This window comes from Thalassophryne amazonica, chromosome 8 (assembly GCF_902500255.1).
Source record: "Thalassophryne amazonica chromosome 8, fThaAma1.1, whole genome shotgun sequence".
Lineage (NCBI taxonomy): Eukaryota > Metazoa > Chordata > Actinopteri > Batrachoidiformes > Batrachoididae > Thalassophryne > Thalassophryne amazonica.
In genome coordinates, this window is record NC_047110.1 from 38028247 (window position 1) to 38048154 (window position 19908).

At 43.9% G+C, this 19908-nt stretch overlaps 1 protein-coding gene across 1 annotated transcript; it reads left to right on the top strand.

Moving 5' to 3' along the window:
• The first annotated feature begins 256 nt into the window (after positions 1–256).
• ppp1r3ab (protein phosphatase 1, regulatory subunit 3Ab) lies at positions 257–19678 on the top strand. The gene is given in 4 exon segments (XM_034176008.1): positions 257–1146; positions 9138–9208; positions 9295–9392; positions 17169–19678. Coding segments are annotated over 4 exon segments (3531 nt in total). The 3' UTR covers positions 19641–19678.
• The last annotated feature ends 230 nt before the right edge of the window (positions 19679–19908 follow it).

The window sequence follows — 19908 nt, forward strand, 5'->3', positions numbered from 1 at the left end:
CTTGTGTTTCTGACAGCATGTTCCACATGGAACCCATAGAAACTTGTGTCCTGAAAATAATTTGTCCTCCAACTTAAAAACGTGTCACCAGCACATATAGTAACGTCCACATTGAAACACATGTAGAAAATTATTATTATTTTTTTATTTTTTTTTAGTCACGATGCAGTCTGTACAGTTCTCCGTCTAAAAGTGTTTGAGGATGACATTTTCTGTCCCTGAGCATAGACTATTTATAGTGTTGGCCTCTGCAACAATGTCATGTGTAACTTGACTCCATCTGTTGAATGTCAGTTACTGAAGCAGCAGCACTGCGCAGCAGCACTGCACAGCAGTTCCTACTGACTTTCCCACAGGGAGGCTCATGGAGTTTTTGGGACAACCAAAACCGTCCGGGGCCTGCAACTTCTTAGAAGTTCCAGGCTTCAGCTCCTTGGATGTTGACGATGACGACTGTGAGGTGGTAATCGGCATCAGGCCCAAATCTTCTCCTCTTCCGCGGAGAAAGGCCTCTGTCTCTGATGAGGACTCAGATCCTGAGCCTCCCCTGTGTGGTTCCAGGAGAGTATCCTTTGCAGATGCAAAAGGCCTCAGTTTGGTGCAGATTAAGGAGTTTGACCAGTGGGACACACCCAATCTTCAAGGCTATGAATCAGCCGATGGTGACGGTAAAGATGCAGATGAATACTTCCTTTTGCTTCTGTTCTGTCTTCCATTGTCTTCTGAAGAGCTTTGCATGAAAGTTATCCAGCAGAAATTGGAGTTGGAGAACATTGAGTTAGTTCCAGGGACCACAATACTGAAAGGTGTCATTCGTGTCCTCAACATCTCCTTTATTAAAACTGTATACGTGCGAACCACTTTGGACAGTTGGCGCAGCCACTTTGACCTTCTGGCGGAATACATGCCCGGATCAAGCGATGGAGAGACGGACTGTTTCTTGTTTAAGCTCATCTTAGTGCCTCCATTTAATGAACAAGGAATAAGAGTAGACTTCTGCCTGCGGTATGAGACACCTGTGGGCATATTCTGGGCCAACAACAACAACAGGAACTATTCACTGTTTTGTCACAAGAAAACTAAAGAGCTGAATGAGAAATCCCAAAAGGAAAATATCAACAAGAAAAGCTGCCTTAAGCCTGTCAGGTGAGGACACAGGAGATATGTTTGTTTCAATAATGAGTTCAACAGCAATTTAATGATTTTAGACACACATTGCTGACCTTCTATTCATGTACAGCATTCATGATGATTAGATTAGATTAGATGAAGTGTGTTCAAAGAGGAATCACCATAATCCATTTAAAATATATATTGAGAATGGTCACAATATTTGGTACCCCTATACATATTTTAGGTACCACATTTAAAATTGGTTCCAAAATGAGTGTAAAATTAATAAATTTTGTACAATCATAATGTGTATTAAAATGTCAAAAATTATTCAACAATAACAACAAAAGATTTTCATAATAAAAAATGCATGCGACACTATTACTTGCACCCACTGATGAGTTTACTTTTACATTAAATTTTAAATTAACTTGTACAGCCATGTTTCCTTTAGACAACTTAAGGGATGGATACATGAACATTTTATACCAGAATATATGTTTATTTATAAGACTTTCAGTCAGTCATTAAGAAACACATACAGGCAGCATGGTGGACAAGTGGTTAGTACCCATTTCCCGTGTAACATGGAGTTGTACTCGGAATGCAAAACCTGTACCAAGTCACCCAAAGTGCAAAATACAGAAGAGCCAAAAGAACGAAGAAACACAAACATTATGTTAAATGTGTCTGGAGTAGTAGTAGTAGTATTTGAGAGTGTTATGTAGGATGGTATTCTTTAATGAATGACAGAGTTTCATCTGGATCTGATCCAGATTACAGATTTTGTGTCTGTTTAAATTTAACATTGAAAATCCCATTTAATGAATATTTTACATTATATCTTAATCAGACATGTCCCAATCACTCTCATATTTGAAAGTGAGGTGGAGACTGGTGCTCACTATCGCCTGACAAAGTTTCATCTGGATCTGATCCGGATTGTGGATTTTGTGGACATTTGAATATAATATTGAAAAGCCCATTTGGTGTATACGAGGTCTTGTTGTATGGCTGGGGGGCCTGGCTGCCTTTTTGTTTCTGTCTTTTGTTTTTCCTTCCAGGTGGCTTGCATTTAGGACTGAGTGGCTGTGTTGCTGAGGTTATCAGGACCTCACCCTGATCACCTGCGGCTCGTCAGGACTCACAGCTGTGGTGCATCTATATGGATTGGAACATGGTGGCATTTAAGACTGGAGTATACAGTGTGTATTTGCCAGAGACTCGACCTTGTGACCAGACGGGTGAGATCGTCGTCTCGGGAGCCATCTCATCATCAGTGGATGCAGAGAACGTCCAGGGTTTGATGCACGGTCTGTGAAAGAGGAGGGGGTGAGGTCTCACACTCGTCAGCACACTTCCTGAGGTACGTTAGATTTTGTGACTAACATTTATACAGTCAGTAAATGTGGTGTCCCTCACACCTTTTTATATTGAGCTGTATGTTAGTCATGTATCGGCTTCCACTGCAGTGGAGTTTTGTGAACTGGATGTTCCATGCCTGCAGGTTGGGAAGCTGATTAATAATCAAGCCAGGAAGTGTTTGCTGTTTGTACACCTTTAAGTGGTCTCTCTGTGTGTAGAGTGTGGACTCACATAATGGTTCCTTCTTTCACAGACTCGGTTTGTTGCGGCCACCTGGGGGGTGTCGGCGGGGTCCTTGGGTCCGAACAGCTTCTGGCTCCGGACCGTTAGCGCTGCTGGGAGCGCACCACGCCAGACCGCACTTTCTTTTGTTATGTTTTGTATCACTGTTATGTATTAAATTCAGTTAGCCTTTGTACCGTGCTCTGCTTATTTCATACTGGGTCCTTCAAACGCTGGTCGGTTCTCCGAGCTGCGTCCGACACATAACAGGTCTGTCAATAAAGCAACGGTCCTTTTTATTTTTTTCAAAAACTATATGGATTTCATTCATATGTTTTTACGTCAGACATGCTTGAACCCTCGTGCGCATGCGTGAGTTTTTCCACGCCTGTCGGTGACGTCATTCGCCTGTGAGCACTCCTTGTGGGAGGAGTCGTCCAGCTCCTCGTCGGAATTCCTTTGTCTGAGAAGTTGCTGAGAGACTGGCGCTTTGTTTGATCAAAATTTTTTCTAAACCTGTGAGACACATCGAAGTGGACATGGTTCGAAAAATTAAGCTGGTTTTCAGTGAAAATTTTAACAGCTGATGAGAGATTTTGAGGTGATTCTGTCGCTTTAAGGACTTCCCACGGTGCGAGACGTCGCTCAGCGCTCTCAGCCGCCGTCGTCAGCCTGTTCAAGCTGAAAACCTCCACATTTCAGGCTCTATTGATCCAGGACGTCGTGAGAGAACAGAGAAGTTTCAGAAGAAGTCGGTTTCAGCATTTTATCCGGATATTCCACTGTTAAAGGAGATTTTTTTAATGAAAGACGTGCGGACGGGTCCGCGCGTCGGGACGCAGCCGACGCGGTGCGGCGGCACAGGAAAAACACCTCCGTGTTGATAACCATTTGTAAAATCCAGGCGGCTTTTGATGGCTTTCAGTGGAGTGAGTATATGAGAAATTGTTTAACAGCAGGACATGTTCCAACTTGTCCTTAAGGCTTTCAACAGAGGTGTTTTTCCTGTGGCAGAGCGTCGCGGCGGCTGCGTCCCGATGCGCGGACCCGTCCGCACGTCTTTCAATAAAAAAAATCTCCTTTAACAGTGGAATATCCGGATAAAATGCTGAAACCGACTTCTTCTGAAACTTCTCTGTTCTCTCACGACATCCTGGATCAATAGAGCCTGAAATGTGGAGGTTTTCAGCTTGAACAGGCTGACGACGGCGGCTGAGAGCGCTGCACGACGTCTCGCACCGTGGGAAGTCCTTAAAGCGACAGAATCACCTCAAAATCTCTCATCAGCCGTTAAAATTTTCACTGAAAACCAGCTTAATTTTTCGAACCATGTCCATTTCGATGTGTCTCACAGGTTTAGAAAAAATTTTGATCAAACAACGCGCCAGTCTCTCAGCAACTTCTCAGACAAAGGAATTCCGACGAGGGGCTGGACGACTCCTCCCACAAGGAGTGCTCACAGGCGAATGACGTCACCGACAGGCGTGGAAAAACTCACGCATGCGCACGAGGGTTCAAGCATGTCTGACGTAAAAACATATGAATGAAATCCATATAGTTTTTGAAAAAAATAAAAAGGACCGTTACTTTATTGACAGCCCTCGTATTTTGCATAATATCTCAACCAAAAGTGCCTCAATCACTCTCATTTCTAACAATGAGGTGCAAACTGGCACTGCATCTGCCGTGTGTGTGTGTATGTCTTAGATCACTGAGAAACTGGGGAGAGCTGACATTTGCAGTTTGGTATTGTAACAGTGAGGAAAATAAGTACAGTATTTGAACACGCTGCAATTTTGCAAGTTCTCCCACTTAGAAATCATGGAGGGGTCTGAAATTTTCATCTTAGGTGCATGTCCACTGTGAGAGACATAATCCGAAAAAAAAAAAAAAATCCAGAAATCACAATGTATGATTTTTTAATAATTTATTTGTATGTTACCACTGCAAATAAGAATTTGAACACCTGTGAAAATCAATGTTAAAATTTGGTACAGTAGCCTTTGTTTGCAATTACAGAGGTCAAACGTTTCCTGTAGTTTTTCACCAGGTTTGCAAACACTGCAGCAGGGATTTTGGTCCACTCCTCCATACAGATCTTCTCCAGATCTTTCAGGTTTGGAGTTTCAGCTCCCTCCAAAGATTTTCTATTGAGTTCAGGTCTGGAGACTGGCCAGGCCACTCCAGGACCTTGAAATGCTTCTTACGCAGCCCCTCCTTAGTTGCCCTGGCTGTGTGTTTGGGGTCATTGTTATGCTAGAAGACCCAGCCATGACCCATCTTCAAAGCTCTTACTGAGGGAAGGAACTTGCTTGCCAAAATCTCGCAATACATGACCCCATCCATCCTCCCTTCAATACGGTGCAGTCGTCCTGTCCCCTTTGCAGAAGAGCACCCCCAGAGTATGATGTTTCCACCCCCATGCTTCACGGTTGGGATGGTTTTCTTGAGGTTGTTCTCATCCTCTAAACATGGTAAGTGGAGTTGATTCCAAAAAGCTCTATTCTGGTCTCATCTGATCACATGACCTTCTCCCATGCCTCCTCTGGATCATCCAGATGGTCACTGGTGAACTTCAAACGGGCCTGGACATATGCTGGCTTGAGCAGGGGGACCTTGCTGCCCTGCAGGATTTTAAACCATGACAGCATCATGTGTTACTAATGTAATCTTTGTGACTGTGGTCCCAGCTCTCTTCAGGTCATTGAGCAGGTCCTTTTACAGGTAACAAGTTCAAACAGATGCAATTAATACAGGTAAAGAGTGCAGAATAAGAAAGCTTCTTAAAGAAAAATTAACAGGTCTGTGTGGGAGAGCTTCTCCCAGATCCCGGGGGAGGTTGGAGACATGGAGTCTGAGTGGACCATGTTCTCCACCTCCATTGTCGATGCGGCTGCTCGTAGCTGTGGTCGCAAGGTCTCTGGTGCCTGTCGCGGCGGCAATCCCCGAACCTGGTGGTGGACACCGGAAGTAAGGGATGCCGTCAAGCTGAAGAAGGAGTCCTACTTATCTTTGTTGGTAGGTGGGACCCCAGAGGCAGCTGACAGGTACCAGCAGGCCAAGCGTGCCACAGCCCGTGCGGTCGCAGAGGCAAAAACTCGGGTCTGGGAGGAGTTCGGGGAGACTATGGAGGAGGACTATCAGTCGGCCTCGAAGAGATTCTGGCAAACCGTCCGACGCCTCAGGAGGTGGAAGCAGCTCTCCACCCGCACTGTTTACGGTGCGGGTGGGGAGCTGTTGACCCTGACTGGGGATGTTGTCGGGCGGTGGAAGGAGTACTTCGAGGATCTCCTCAATCCCATCGTCACGTCTTCCGAAGAGGAGGCAGAGACTGGGGACTCGGAGGCGGACTCATCCATTACCCAGGCCGAAGTCACCGAGGTGGTTAGAAAGCTCCTCAGTGGCAAGGCTCCTGGGGTGGATGAAATCCGTCCTGAGTACCTTAAGTCTCTGGATGCTGTGGGGCTGTCTTGGCTGACACGCCTCTGCAACATCGCGTGGCGATCGGGGATTGGCAGACCGGGGTGGTGGTCCCTCTGTTTAAGAAGGGGGACCGGAGGGTGTGTTCCAACTATAGGGGGATCACACTCCTCAGCCTCCCCGGTAAGGTCTATTCCAGAGTACTGGAGACAAGAATTCAACCGATGGTCGAACCTCGGATTCAGGAGGAGCAGTGTGGTTTTCGTCCTGGTCGCGGCACACTGGACCAGCTCTACACACTCCATCGGGTGCTCGAGGGTTCATGGGAGTTTGCCCATCCAGTCCACATGTGTTTTGTGGATCTGGAGAAGGCGTTCGACCGTGTCCCTCGGGGCACCCTGTGGGGAGTGCTCCGGGAGTATGGGGTCTGGGGTCCTTTGCTAAGGGCTATCCGGTCCCTGTACGACCGCAGCAGGAGCTTGGTTCGCATTGCCGGTAGTAAGTCAAACCTGTTTCCAGTGCACGTTGGCCTCTGCCAGGGCTGCCCTTTGTCACCGGTTCTGTTCATTATTTTTATGGACAGAATTTCTAGGCGCAGCCAGGGTGTAGAGGGGGTCTGGTTTGGGAACCACAGAATCTCGTCTCTGATGTTTGCGGACGATGTGGTTCTGTTGGCTTCGTCAAATCTGGACCTTCAGCGTGCACTGGGGCGGTTTGCAGCCGAGTGTGAAGCGTCTGGGATGAAAATCAGCACCTCCAAATCCGAGGCCATGGTTCTTGACCGGAAAAAGGTGCTTTGCCCTCTTCAGGTCGGTGGAGTGTCCTTGCCTCAAGTGGAGGAGTTTAAGTATCTTGGGGTCTTGTTCACGAGTGAGCGACGGATGGAGCGTGAGATCGATAGATGCGGTCGCTGTATCGGACCGTCGTGGTGAAGAGAGAGCTGAGTAGGGGGGCAACGCTTTCGATTTACCGATCGATCTACGTTCCGATCCTCACCTATGGTCATGAGATTTGGTTCATGACCGAAAGAACGAGATCGCGAGTACAAGCGGCCGAGATGAGTTTCCTCCGCAGGGTGGCTGGGCGCTCCCTTAGAGATAGGGTGAGGAGCTCGGTCACTTGGGAGGAGCTCGGCGTCGAGCCGCTGCTCCTCCACGTCGAAAGGAGTCAGTTGAGGTGGCTCGGGCATCTTTTCCGGATGACCCCTGGACGCCTCGCTGGAGAGGTGTTCCTGGCATGTCCCACTGGGAGGAGGCCCCGGGGAAGACCCAGGACATGCTGGAGGGACTACATCTCTCGGCTGGCTTGGGAACGCTTTGGGGTTCCCCCGGAGGAGCTGGGGGAGGTGTGTGTGGATCAGGAGGTCTGGGTGGCTTTGCTTGAGCTGCTGCCCCCGCGACCTGACTCCGGATAAAGCGGAAGAAAATGGATGGATGGATGGATGGATGGATGGATGGATGGATGGATGGATGGATGGATGGATGGATGGATGGATGGATGGATTTTTTTTAGATTATGTCTCTCACAGTGGACATGCACCTAAGATGAAAATTTCAGACCCCTCCATGATTTCTAAGTGGGAGAACATGCAAAATTGCAGGGTGTTCAAATACTTATTTTCATCACTGTATGTATTTTGGGTCAAGGATGAACGGTGCAAAAACAGAAAGTTGATAGGACTAATATAATATTTTTGGAGAAATTGGGATATTAGCTAACAACAACAATGTCAACTTTCTGTTTCCTCACTGTATGTATTTTGGGTCAAGGATGAACGGTGCAAAAACAGAAAGTTGATAGGACTAATATAATATTTTTGGAGAAATTGAGATATTAGCTAACAACAGTGAACAATGGACGCTGATAATTCAATTCTAGCCTCAGACGCGGTGCCAGCAGGGGTCGGTAAATCATCCATACATTAAAAGCCAAATGGCCTCTGTGTGCATGTATGCATGCGTGCATGTGTATAACTTTGATCACAGACAAACTGGGGAGAGCTGACATTTGCCGTTTTGGATGCTTATGTATTTTGGGTCAAGGATGAATGCTGTGAAAATGGAACATTAATTGGACTAATATTTTTGGAGAAACTAAGGATATTAGCTAACAACACTGAACAATAGATGTTAATTACATTCTGCACTCACACGCCCTTCCAGCAGGGGGCGGTAAATCATCTATATATTAAAAGTGAAGCGGCATCTGTGCACATGTATGCATGCATGTGTGCGTGATTTTATTTAGTAAGTTCAATGAAATGTAATAATTGTAATAATAATTGTAATAATGTAATAATTATAAATAAGTTAAACATACATGAATGACACAAGAAAGTGAAAACACATTTCCATTGTGATCCATTTAAAAATGAAATGACAAAATAAAAGTAATAATATAAAATAATAATAGTGTGTATATGATAACAAGAACCTAAACAATCTATAAATACATTAAAATAGTAAGTTAACATTAAAAAAGTATGTAATTAACAGGAAATAAAAAGGTTGGTTTCTTCCTCTAAAAACTATTGATGTGGTGTCTAAAGATGTCTAAAAACACTCTGGACTCACACTCCATTCCAAGTCATTATAGAAACTTTCCATAATTTCTTACCACCTTTGAAAAATGTCAGCTACCTATTTTAGAAACACTACCCAATCTAGAGCCTGTGGATCCCCACATGCTAGTGTATCATTTAAATCTGTTACATGTTTTTGAAAAATCCTGCAATCACACGAACTCCTCATTGGAAGCAATGTTAATTTTTTGGAGGGCAAAAGGTGACAATGGGACTTTATTCAAAGCATATTTATAAATTACATCATAAAATATATGATGGACTGACAACTATGAAAAGACACTGTTAATAAGTATGCAACTGAATATGCTAATAAGAACATTTGTTCTCAGCCATAAAATACTTTTCCTAATGTATTAAGTTTGTTGATTGGTGATATCAGACATATAATCTAATCATTTTAACCTGACTGATAAGGATTTCATTTCATCTGCAGTCAGAACTTAACAACAGCTGAAAACCTGACATCTGTGGAAACTTCTCCATCACAGGATGATATTTTAAAAGGTTGGCTTTCCAAATTGTGAAAAGAAAAATGTCTCCAAAACTGCAGTGACAGCATTCATGTAAATTAAAATACTTTTTTTGTGCAGATGTGTCAAATCACTGTGAGGAACAGGGCGGTATGAAAACCAAACAAATCTCTGAATCTCAGCCAGGAGCCTCAGATGAAGAAGGACAGGGGTTACGGGTGAGTAAAAAACAAACAAACAAACAAAAAAAAACACTATTTTTATTCACCACACTATCTTTCCTAACTGCTCAGCCTTATTCCACATTTTACACAGCATTGCCAGTTTTGGAATGAAACAAGCAGTACGGAGTGTCTGTAAAAACAACACAAAAGTAGCACAAATATTCATACTTTTTCCAAAGTTAACATAATTTTGTCCAATGCATATGTCTATGATTTAAAGGACAAACATAAAAGTTAAAATGAGCTCAGGTGTATTTTATGAGAGAACGTAACATCTGTGTTCAACTAAACTAACAGTACGGGAGGCCAGGAATAAGTGTAATGCATCTGCCTCAGTGCTTGTAAAATACTGTATTTTTGTATTTGGGCTCTCAAATGTGTGTGTGTTTGTGTGTGTTTCACAAATACATTTATTTATTGCAAAGAGCAGTCAAAGATTTCATGAAGTGATTTCAAATACAAGGAGTTTCAAAAAATATAATCAACAGTGATGTTGGAACGGGGTGCAAAAAATTAGAAAAAGTTGAAAAAATTCAAAAAAAAGAAGAAGAAAAATTAAACCTACACTTTATAGTTGATATACTAACATCAGTGAATTTAGTAGGAAATTAACAAATGTCTTTTGACATTAAAATGTACTGCAACTACAGCAGGGCTGCAGCAACCTATAGTATTTTTAGCCTGACTGAAAGACTATTGTAATGACCATGTGGTCATCCTTAAAATAAATTCAAATACAAATTAAGCTATTTTTATTCCAGCAGGAAGAAGTATAGCTGGGCTTCACAAAAAAAAAAAAAAAACACCTTCACCAGAATTCTTTGGATATGCTTGTACAACCCCAATTCCAATGAAGTTGGGACGTTGTGTAAAATGTAAATAAAAACAAAATACAATGATTTGCATATCCTCTTCAACCAGTATTCAATTGAATACAAGCTATTTAATGTTCAAACTGATACACTTTGTGCAAATATTTGCTCATTTTGAAATGGATGCCTGCACCACGTTTCAAAAAAGCTGGGACAGTGGTATGTTTACCACTGTGTTACATCACCTTTCCTTCTAACAACACTCAGTAAGCGTTTGGGAACTGAGGACATTAATTATGAGTGTCATGATTGGGTATAAAAGGAGCATCCCCAAAAGTCTCAGCCATTCACAAGCAAAGATGGGGTGAGGATCACCACTTTGTGAACAACTGTGTGGAAAAAATAGTCCAACAGTTTAACAACGTTTCTCAATGTTCAATTGGTTTCTTCCTAAGAGGGAGTTTTTCCTCACCACAGTTGCCTAGTGCTTGCTGTGGGAGTCGGTAAGGTTAGTCCTTATTTGAGTAAGTGACTTGGGCCAAATTTGTTGTGATTTGGCGCTTTATATATATATATATATATATAATTATACATGAATTGAAGTGTAATTGAAGATTGAAGTGTATGTCTGTGTGTTGATATGTAGTGTGTTGTGAATTCGTGTTTATGTTATTATGACTGTTATAATTGTTGGACTTGTACTAGCAGGGGTGGGCGTTGATAAGCTTTGCTTCTGCCCACACCCTTTCGGACTCACAGGCTTTGTTTATATGCTATTTGTATGTTTCTGTTCTTTCGGATTTGTGTGTGTGCCGAATAAATTCATTCATTCATTCATTCATTCATTCATTCATTCAGTTGCAAGGAATTTAGGGATTCCATCATTGACAGTCCATAATATAATCAGAAGATTCAGAGAATCTGGAGAACTTTCTACACGCAAGTGGCAAGGCCGAAAACCAACACTGAATGCCCGTGATCTTCGATCCCTCAGGCGGCACTGCATTAAAAACCTGAATCATTGTGTAAAGGATCTTACCACGTGCACTCAGGAACACTTCAAAAAACCATTGTCAGTTAACACCGTTCGTCACTACATCTACAAGTACAAGTTAAAACTCTACCATGCAACGTGGAAGCCATACATCAACAACATCTAGAAATGCCGCCGCCTTCTCTGGACCCAAGCTCATTTGAAATGGACAGAAGCAATGTGGAGAAGTGTGCTGTGGTCTGATGAGTCCACATTTCAAACTGTAAACACACCACTGTCCCAACTTTTTCAAAACGTGTTGTACGTATCCATTTCAAAATGAGCAAATATTTGCACAAAAACAAAGTTTATCAGTTTGAACATTAAATATCTTGTCTTTGTGGTGTATTCAACTGAATATAGGTTGAAGAGGATTTGCAAATCATTGTATTCTGTTTTTATTTACATTTTACATAACGTCCCGACTTCATTGGAATTGGGGTTGTAGACAAACAAACACATTCACACTTGCACGCACACCTATGGACAATTTAAAGTTTCCAATCACCCTAACCTGCATGTCTTTGGATGTGGGAGGAAGCTGGAGCACCCAGAGGGAACCCATGCAAACACGGGGAGAACATGCAAATTCCACACAGAAAGGCACCATGTGGGAAGCAATCCCATGACCTTCTTGATGTGAGACAACAGTGCTAACCACTAAGCCACCGTGCTGCCTTCCTCTGCATTTAACCCATCACACAATCCAACCCCTAGGAGCAGTGGGCAGCCACAGTCCGGCCCCAGGGACCAACTCCAGATGTAGAGATGCTGCCTTGGTCGGGGACAGAGAAAGGAGCAGAAATTGTTTGAATGGAGCAGGAATTGCTTAAATGCCATAAATCCCCGAAGAAATAATGGTATACTCTAGTGCATGGTACCACTGGAGGTAATGTGGTTGTGGAATGATTGGTGACATTTGACCTTGACCCCAAGTTGACCAAAGACATAGCATATATGAATGCAGCGACACTTGCATAAGGTCACGACTGGATGCGTTTCATATTATGTCTATTTGGAGGATCACTGGGTAAGGGCCTCTTCACACAGTGCAAATTTGGTCGAATTACTGCGAAACAGTTCGAATTAGGGAACCACAAAAAACATTGTACAGACGGGCAGGCGTGTATGATCCTGCTGCAAACGTTTTGTGCACGCTCGTGCATGAACACAGTGTAAGCAAATGAAGCAGGTGTAACCACATCGCACTGCTGCTGTGGAATAAATAAAGAATAAAAAACAGCTGGTACCTGTGGACCCACATCGCGCCGCTACTGTGGAAAAAAAAATACATGCCACCCACGGGATTCGCACCTGCACTTTACTGATTACCAGCCTGAAACCTTACCACTACGCTACCGTCACTGGCCTGTAAACAATGTGGGAAAATGCCTGAAATCAACAATGAGATGGATGTATTTAAAAAAACATAAAACCACACACCATAAAAAAAAAAAACATCTGTTCCTCTGTAGATAACCCATGGTCACAGACGTACGGTCATGAAATGACATTAATGAAGCAGTGCGCTGTTATGTCCACATCTACTGGTCGGGTGCATCCAGTCCATCCATGTGGAACAGAGCTCAGGTGGGTGACGTGACAGTCAGATCGCCCACTGCATGCTATGATCTGACGGTCCATTGTCACCTGGGGCAGCCTGACAATATGCACACCGTGCGCACACTCGCTGCAGCCCGTCACAACAGCCATATATGTTTTTAGGTATGTCCACTGAAGACAGCAAGCAGACACATGCACATCACCATGGACAGTTGAAAGTTCATATCGATCCAAACACCGTATGTGTTGTTCAGCCATGATGCTCAGAGCCACAGATCCAACAGCACCTGCTGTGGGCGGACACACCCCCTGTCAGTTCAGTGCACACACCAACACACCATCTGTACTTCCATATATCAGCAGCTCATGCAAGTGCGCTCCCCCCACCACATGTTTACGGATGGGGGGAGCACAACACGCGCGATTCACACGCACGGTACATGTGCGTGCGGGGGAAGCCGACACTCTGGCACCTCACGTGTGTTGCTGTTTTGCAAAGCCACACTTGTGGGGCACTTAGACAAATTTCACAGCCAGCTCAAAAGTGGTTGTCTGTTGACTGTTTTTGTGATGATATTACGAATTGCCACACATTTTCTAAGTGCCACACGAGTGGTGTTAGATGTTCATGCGTGTCAGCTGGAATTTGGCCGACACCTGCCGCGAGAGGATTCGATGGGCTCTCACAGCGCTCACTATGTCCAACCTGCTCTTACAGCAAGTCGTGATTCAGCAGCACAAAATATACATTAATCTATTGGTTTGTAATATTGTGACGAAAGCACCTCATTTTCGTCACAACAGCACAAATTCATTGTAATTCATTCCGTGATGGCTGCACGAAATGAAAAAAGTGAAGCGGGGGTGGGGGGGGGTGGGGGTGGTTATGGTTAGGGTGGGGGGGAGGAGTAGGATTAGGTTATGGTTAAAGTAGACCTGCATTGAAATGAATGTGGTCAGATCTCAGAAAGAAATAGCTGATATGTATTTATAAGACCCTTATGAATGCAGAAAAGTAAATCTGCAAGCCCAAATTACAAATTTGCAGCTAAAATTTGGCCCTCCGCTAAAACTGTTTGTACATCCAGGACATTGCACTGACGTGAGGCAGAAGATGGAGTGCTAGCGCCTTCAGGCCGATCCCGCATTGAAATTGATTTTATCTGTTAGTAATGTTACTGTTATACACATCCTGGTTTCAACATCCAAAAGTAAGCTGCAATGAATGCAAGATACAGCTCTGCATGCTCAGATCAGCGGTGACATCGACAGTCAGCGACGTTCTTCTTCAACGCCTTGCTCTCACTGCCTCCAATGCACTTACCGAGTCTGCAGGCTCGGTAAACGCTGCAGCGGGCCACTCACACTGCCCCTGTGTCTGCTGTGCAGAGCTGCAGCCAACTCCAGCACCACCTCCCTGTCTACTGAATGGAGGTGCGGCCAACTTGGCAACATGTCCAGAGTCTACGCTCAATGTTTTGATGCGGAGGACCGGCCGCCCGCAAGGACAGACATCTTGCTGAAAAGTCCGCAGCACCGCACGGCCTCGGTAATCGCAGCCGCAGAGCTCCGTGGCCACTGAGAGATGTTTGAATCTTTTTAATGACTTGGATTCTTTGCGGGTCGCACATCCATACCCTGCAAAGGTAACACTGGAGGCTAAACACAGTAGATTTTCAATGTGACACCACTCAATCAAATGGGCGTATGAAAAATTCCCCAAAATAATTTTCAAGCAAAAATAAAAGAAATGTATACTCACCAAACGTACCGCAAGACAATATGAAGTTTTAAAAAAAGTCGATCCTTCCGTATAAGACAATAAAAAGGTGCTTTTGTAAGAGATGCAAACTGATGTAAATCCACAAATTACAGTTGGCGCATGCAATGCATGCTGGGATTGATGTCTTGGCAACATCCCGGATGTGATGACAGCTTTGCGGAGGGCTAAACTTTAGCTGTAAATTTGTCATTTTTAAATGAAGATTTCTCTGTTGAATGACAGATCTGGGCTTGCAGATTTGCTTTACTACATTCAGAAGGATCTTCTGTGTAAATATAAGTCATTTTTTGGTCCAAAGATCTGACTGCATTTATTTCAATGCAGGTCTACTTTAAGGTTAGGGTTGGGGTAGGAGTAGGATTAGTAATAGTGAGTCTAAAAAACCCCGTCATGAAAATTTGACTCATTTTGTGACAGTAGCACGAAAAAAAAAAAAAAAAACGTGAGACTGGGCTGCTCTGTCTTTCAGCCGCTGGTGTGTGTGAATAGTTGTAGGAACAGGTGTACAAGGCATTCGAGGCAGCTACGAATTTACACATTTTGCATACGATTCCTGCTTTATGGGCACTTCGTGCACACTTTAACCAAATTCGCACTATGTGTGAAGGGGCCCATTTGGAGTGTGTAAAAAGGAGTAGTTACTTAAGGAGGCTCGGATGCTGCATACCACCTACAATAGAAGGGAATTATAGCTATGATATCTTGGTCATGTTGGTGTGTTTCTGTGGGCATGACCTAGCACACAAGTAACTCTGTGCTGTGGACCCAAATGACTGAAAAAGGCCAAGGGGACAGTCACATTTTACTTGGCTGTAGCAGATAGATGGTTACTTTTAAGAGGTGATGATGTTTGCCTGGATGGTTGTTATCCAGGATCTAAGGCTGTTCTGTAATGTTGTGTAGTGCAGAACTGGTGCTTCCTTCTAGACCTGGCCTGACCTCTCTTGACCTGATAGTCCTGTCTACCAGATTTCACAAAAAATTAATAGATAGATAGATAGATAGCTTTTATTATCATTGTCATTACAACAACGAGATTTCCGCACTCACATTTCACATCCAAACAGCAATTAATCCACAATTATTACTTGTTTACCGTAATAATGGCACACATCAGAATTAGGACAACACATATACATTTGACATCGTTTATGTGCACTAAACTTGAAACAGTCCGTTTTCCAAATTGAGGCGATGTGAGTGTGTTGGTAGCAGCTGCAACTGAAGTTGCGCTGCCTGCCAGCTTGGGAAGAACGGGGGCCTGCTGTGGGGGGGCAGGAAGAGAGGTAAAAGGAGAAACTGGAGCATGCTTCAGTCCATGTGTAAGTCAGTTATTGTCTTTGTGGGTTGAGATAAGAATGGAGCCGAATAATCTCACCAAGGCCTGAATAAATTCCTCTGGAGGTAAACAGTGGGCAATTGACCTTGAGGCTAGATAGCCTGAAGTGTTGCAGCTGAGCAGTGAAAAACACTTTTTAACAGTTCCACTTGAACAACCAAATCCCAATTATGAATTAAGAATATTCCCAATTATGAATTAAGAATATTCACCGGCCTCCGAAACCTTCAGTTTCAACTGCAAGGCACGCATCAGCTCCAAGGTGTCATCCAATTTGCGTCTGAGTTCAAGTCAATGCAGTCTGAGAATGCACTGCTTTGCCAACCTCGTTAATCATGACGGACAAGCGAGGGCCCGTGGTTCTTGATGCCGCCGTCTTGCCAATTTTCCGGTAGATCAGGACAGCACATAAGCCAAAAAGTACCAGCCCTGCTGCCATGAGACCAAAAATGAATAAATCCTCAACATCCTCAACGGAGAAAGGTGCCAAGCATGCAACACGCCAAGACCCCCAGGAGTCGAGGACATAGCCCGCAGGATACATTCCATCTGGGCAGGTAGGATCCCCCGGTCTTGACCTTCTTGTAGAAAAAATGGTGTCAATAGCATTCAGAGACCAGCTGATCAATTCCATGGTTAATCCAATAGTAGTCCAGTAGATCCAGAATCCAATATAGTTTTGAGGAATTCACAGTATGGTGAAGTAGGGACTTGAAGGTTAAAGGCAGAGAGATAAGGGAGAATGGAGGAGATGCAACCGCCCTCGTCGGAGTCTCAAGCTGAATCAAACATTTTTCAGAAAATCATCATACCAGACACCACGCATCACTCTCATGAATCTTGAAAACATTAGTCTTGTGGATCTTTGTCCAAAGGACTGAAGATGGATGCCTTCCTTTGTTATCTCTGTAGATAAAAACTGTCAGTTCCAGCAGTTTTATATTTTTATTTTTTTTAACTTTTTGCAGTAGTGGTCACATGACTCATATCTGACTGGCAGGATAGAAGTTGCTGAAACTCGCTTATGTTATTACAACTGTCCCTGGCCTCTCCTACACACTGTTTGGTCTTCAGAGTTGCACAACTTTCTATTTCCAAATATTTGATGCTTCACTGTACAACTAGACAGAGTCAATGTTTCAGTCAGAGCGCATCTTCCTGCATGACACACAAATGTCATTATAACATAACAGTTTTGTGCATCAGCTGCAAATAATCTATCTCTGTTGTTGACGGACAGATCGAGAGGACAATGACCTGCAGCCAGAAAAGTCACCAAAAACCTGCACAGGTGGCACAGGTGATGGACGACTTTTCTCAAAGAGATGGAGTAGAAAATGACAGCAGAAGTGATTTACTACTTCCTGAAGTGCAACAAGTTCCCCAAGAAGAAAAGCTCATAGATAAACACTCAGATATCAAACCCATTTGTGGGAAAAGGGTTACATCACTAGGTGCCCCGTTTGTTTCGGAGCTTCTGGCAACATGCAGAAGAAAACACCTCAATATACAACAGGATACTCCACCAGAACAGGCCTGCAACTCAACCAAGAAGGTGGAGAAATCTGAGGGTGTGAATTCATTAATGGGTGAGTGGAGTGATGCAGATACCCCAAAAAGTCCATATCACCAAAATACAAACACTGCTGCCCCTAAACATGAGGAGGTCACACAAGACATGAGTTGTGATCACAGATCAGGAGAAGGTGACAATGTAATTTCACCAAGAAGCCGTGATGAGAGCAGCTTGACATTAGCTCCCCTCTATCCTCAGGTGTTTGGCAAGACAGGAGGTGGAAATCAGAGCTCAAGTGTTTCGGGAAGCCCACCCAGGGACTTCTCACCTGCTCAAAATGAAAGACAAGAGAGCAGCTCTGCTATTTTTGCTCCCAGTAGCAGTAAGAGTGTCAAAACTCAGACTGAGGAATCAAACAGAGAATGTTTAGATGACGCTTTTCATCTCCCTGCAAAAATGGAATTGAGTCCTCATTGTCCACCTGATTTATTGTCTACACAACTCTCCACGTGGCATCTCAAGGGGAACACACCAGAAGACCATCTGACACATGACCTCCATCAAGGATCGGCAGCAGAAGCAGCACAAACAAAGCTACCAGAGCTCATAGGTTCCAAATGCCAAATGATTTCACTGAGTGACATGCATGCGGTCGGTCTGCAAACATCTCCTCTGTCTCCTCAGAGTATGTCCGTGCATGTTTGCTCTAAGACACACAGAAAGAGCTGCGAAGAAGCAGATTACTGCAAACCAGATGAAGAGAAGAACAGTTCAACAATCAGTCTTTTAGAAAATGAGAATCTGTTTGAGGATTTGCACAGAGTGGATCCTAATGAGGTAAGTCATTTGGAAATGGTAAAGGAAAAGGATCCTGATGTCAAAAGATGTGAAACATCCCCAGAGGCTATGGAAGAAAGTCACGTTTTGTCAAAAAGAAGTGAAGATGACACAAATTCAGTTCCCGTTGACACCAAAGCAAGAATGGAAATGGAAAATACAAAGTTTGAAATGACACAAACAGTCCTAACGGAAGTTTATAGCTCAGTGGACACCACCGAGGAATTTCCAAACACCTGGGAAAGCATGGTTGAAGATGAGGAAAAGGGAATAAAGTCAATAATCATAAACACAACAGAAAAAGATAAGAGTGAGGAAGGAAAAGTCACTGAAGGGTTTGAGAAGGAGATATGTGCAGAGAGCAAAGACGATTTAGACGATAATGACATGGTGCAAGAAGGAGAAACCGGAAATATTGCATTGGACAACAAAAAGGAAGATGTCCAAAAGACAACGGGGCATAGTAAAGGGGCAGTGAAAGAAATTTCCGTGATGTTGGAGGGCTGTGTTCAGAGGATAGAAGAAGAGGAGATAAAGGAGGAGGTTTTAATAAGGGGAGAGATGAGCAGGGGAGGTGAAACATATCAGGTAGAGCCAAATTACGAGGAGGAAATGCCCTGTGATGAAGCGAGAGAGACCGCTGCATCGGCGGGTGTGGTGACAGAGGACAGAGAAAATAAAGTGGGAAGTTGGGAAAACAGTTCAGATGATGACGGTTTATCCGCTCTGATGAACAACGTGCATCAGGAGCGCATGGAAGACACAGTCATCGACGAAGAAAATACACAGGAGAATTTTTCACATGACCCACCAAAATTGGCGGAATACACGAACCGTGCAGAGGAGGCAGCGTGCCTTTCAACAAATGAACCTGAAAGCGACCGAACAGAGGAGGACAGCACCTCCACGGAGTCCGTGTCAGATGACGAGGTGGAGCTGTATATGCACTGCTTGCGGGCCTTCCACACCAACAATCGGGAGAAAGATGTCCATCCTAATGTAGCCAGAATGCCGTCTGCATGCAGAGGCAAAGTGTCTACGCCCATGCCATCCATCAGTGAGTCACAGGATGAGGAGAAGCATCTCTCTGACCTTCTGGAGGAGCATGAAGACATGGAGACAGCAGCCGAGGCCTCCAGTGAAGAGAGCAGCCTCAGCAACAAAGCGTCACGGTGGCACGACACACTTTCTTGCAGCAATGTCGCAAAAACTTTACTGTATGTCACCTTGTGTGTAATATTCTTAGTTGTGTCGCACCATTATGATTTTCTTGCCTGTTTAGGTCTGTACCTGATAACACTGATTTGGCTCTGTTTTCGAGAAGAAAAACAACCTGTTAGTGGTGACAAGATTGGTTAACCCCTGCTAAAAGAAAGACAGAAAGAAAGGAAAGACTAGAGGGAAAAATGTTAAGAAGCACAATGATACCACACCCCCATTTCAAAGGAGCCAGGCATATAGCAAAAATGTTACATGGGCTTTTTAAACAGAAAAAAAACCTGAATTCATTGCCATAAAATACGCCATTTTCCTATATATTAACATGAGGGTGTAAATCTGACCTTTATCTCTGACAGTGATCACTGACCAGCTCTAACCAAAATTATATCAGTTTTTCTCATCCATA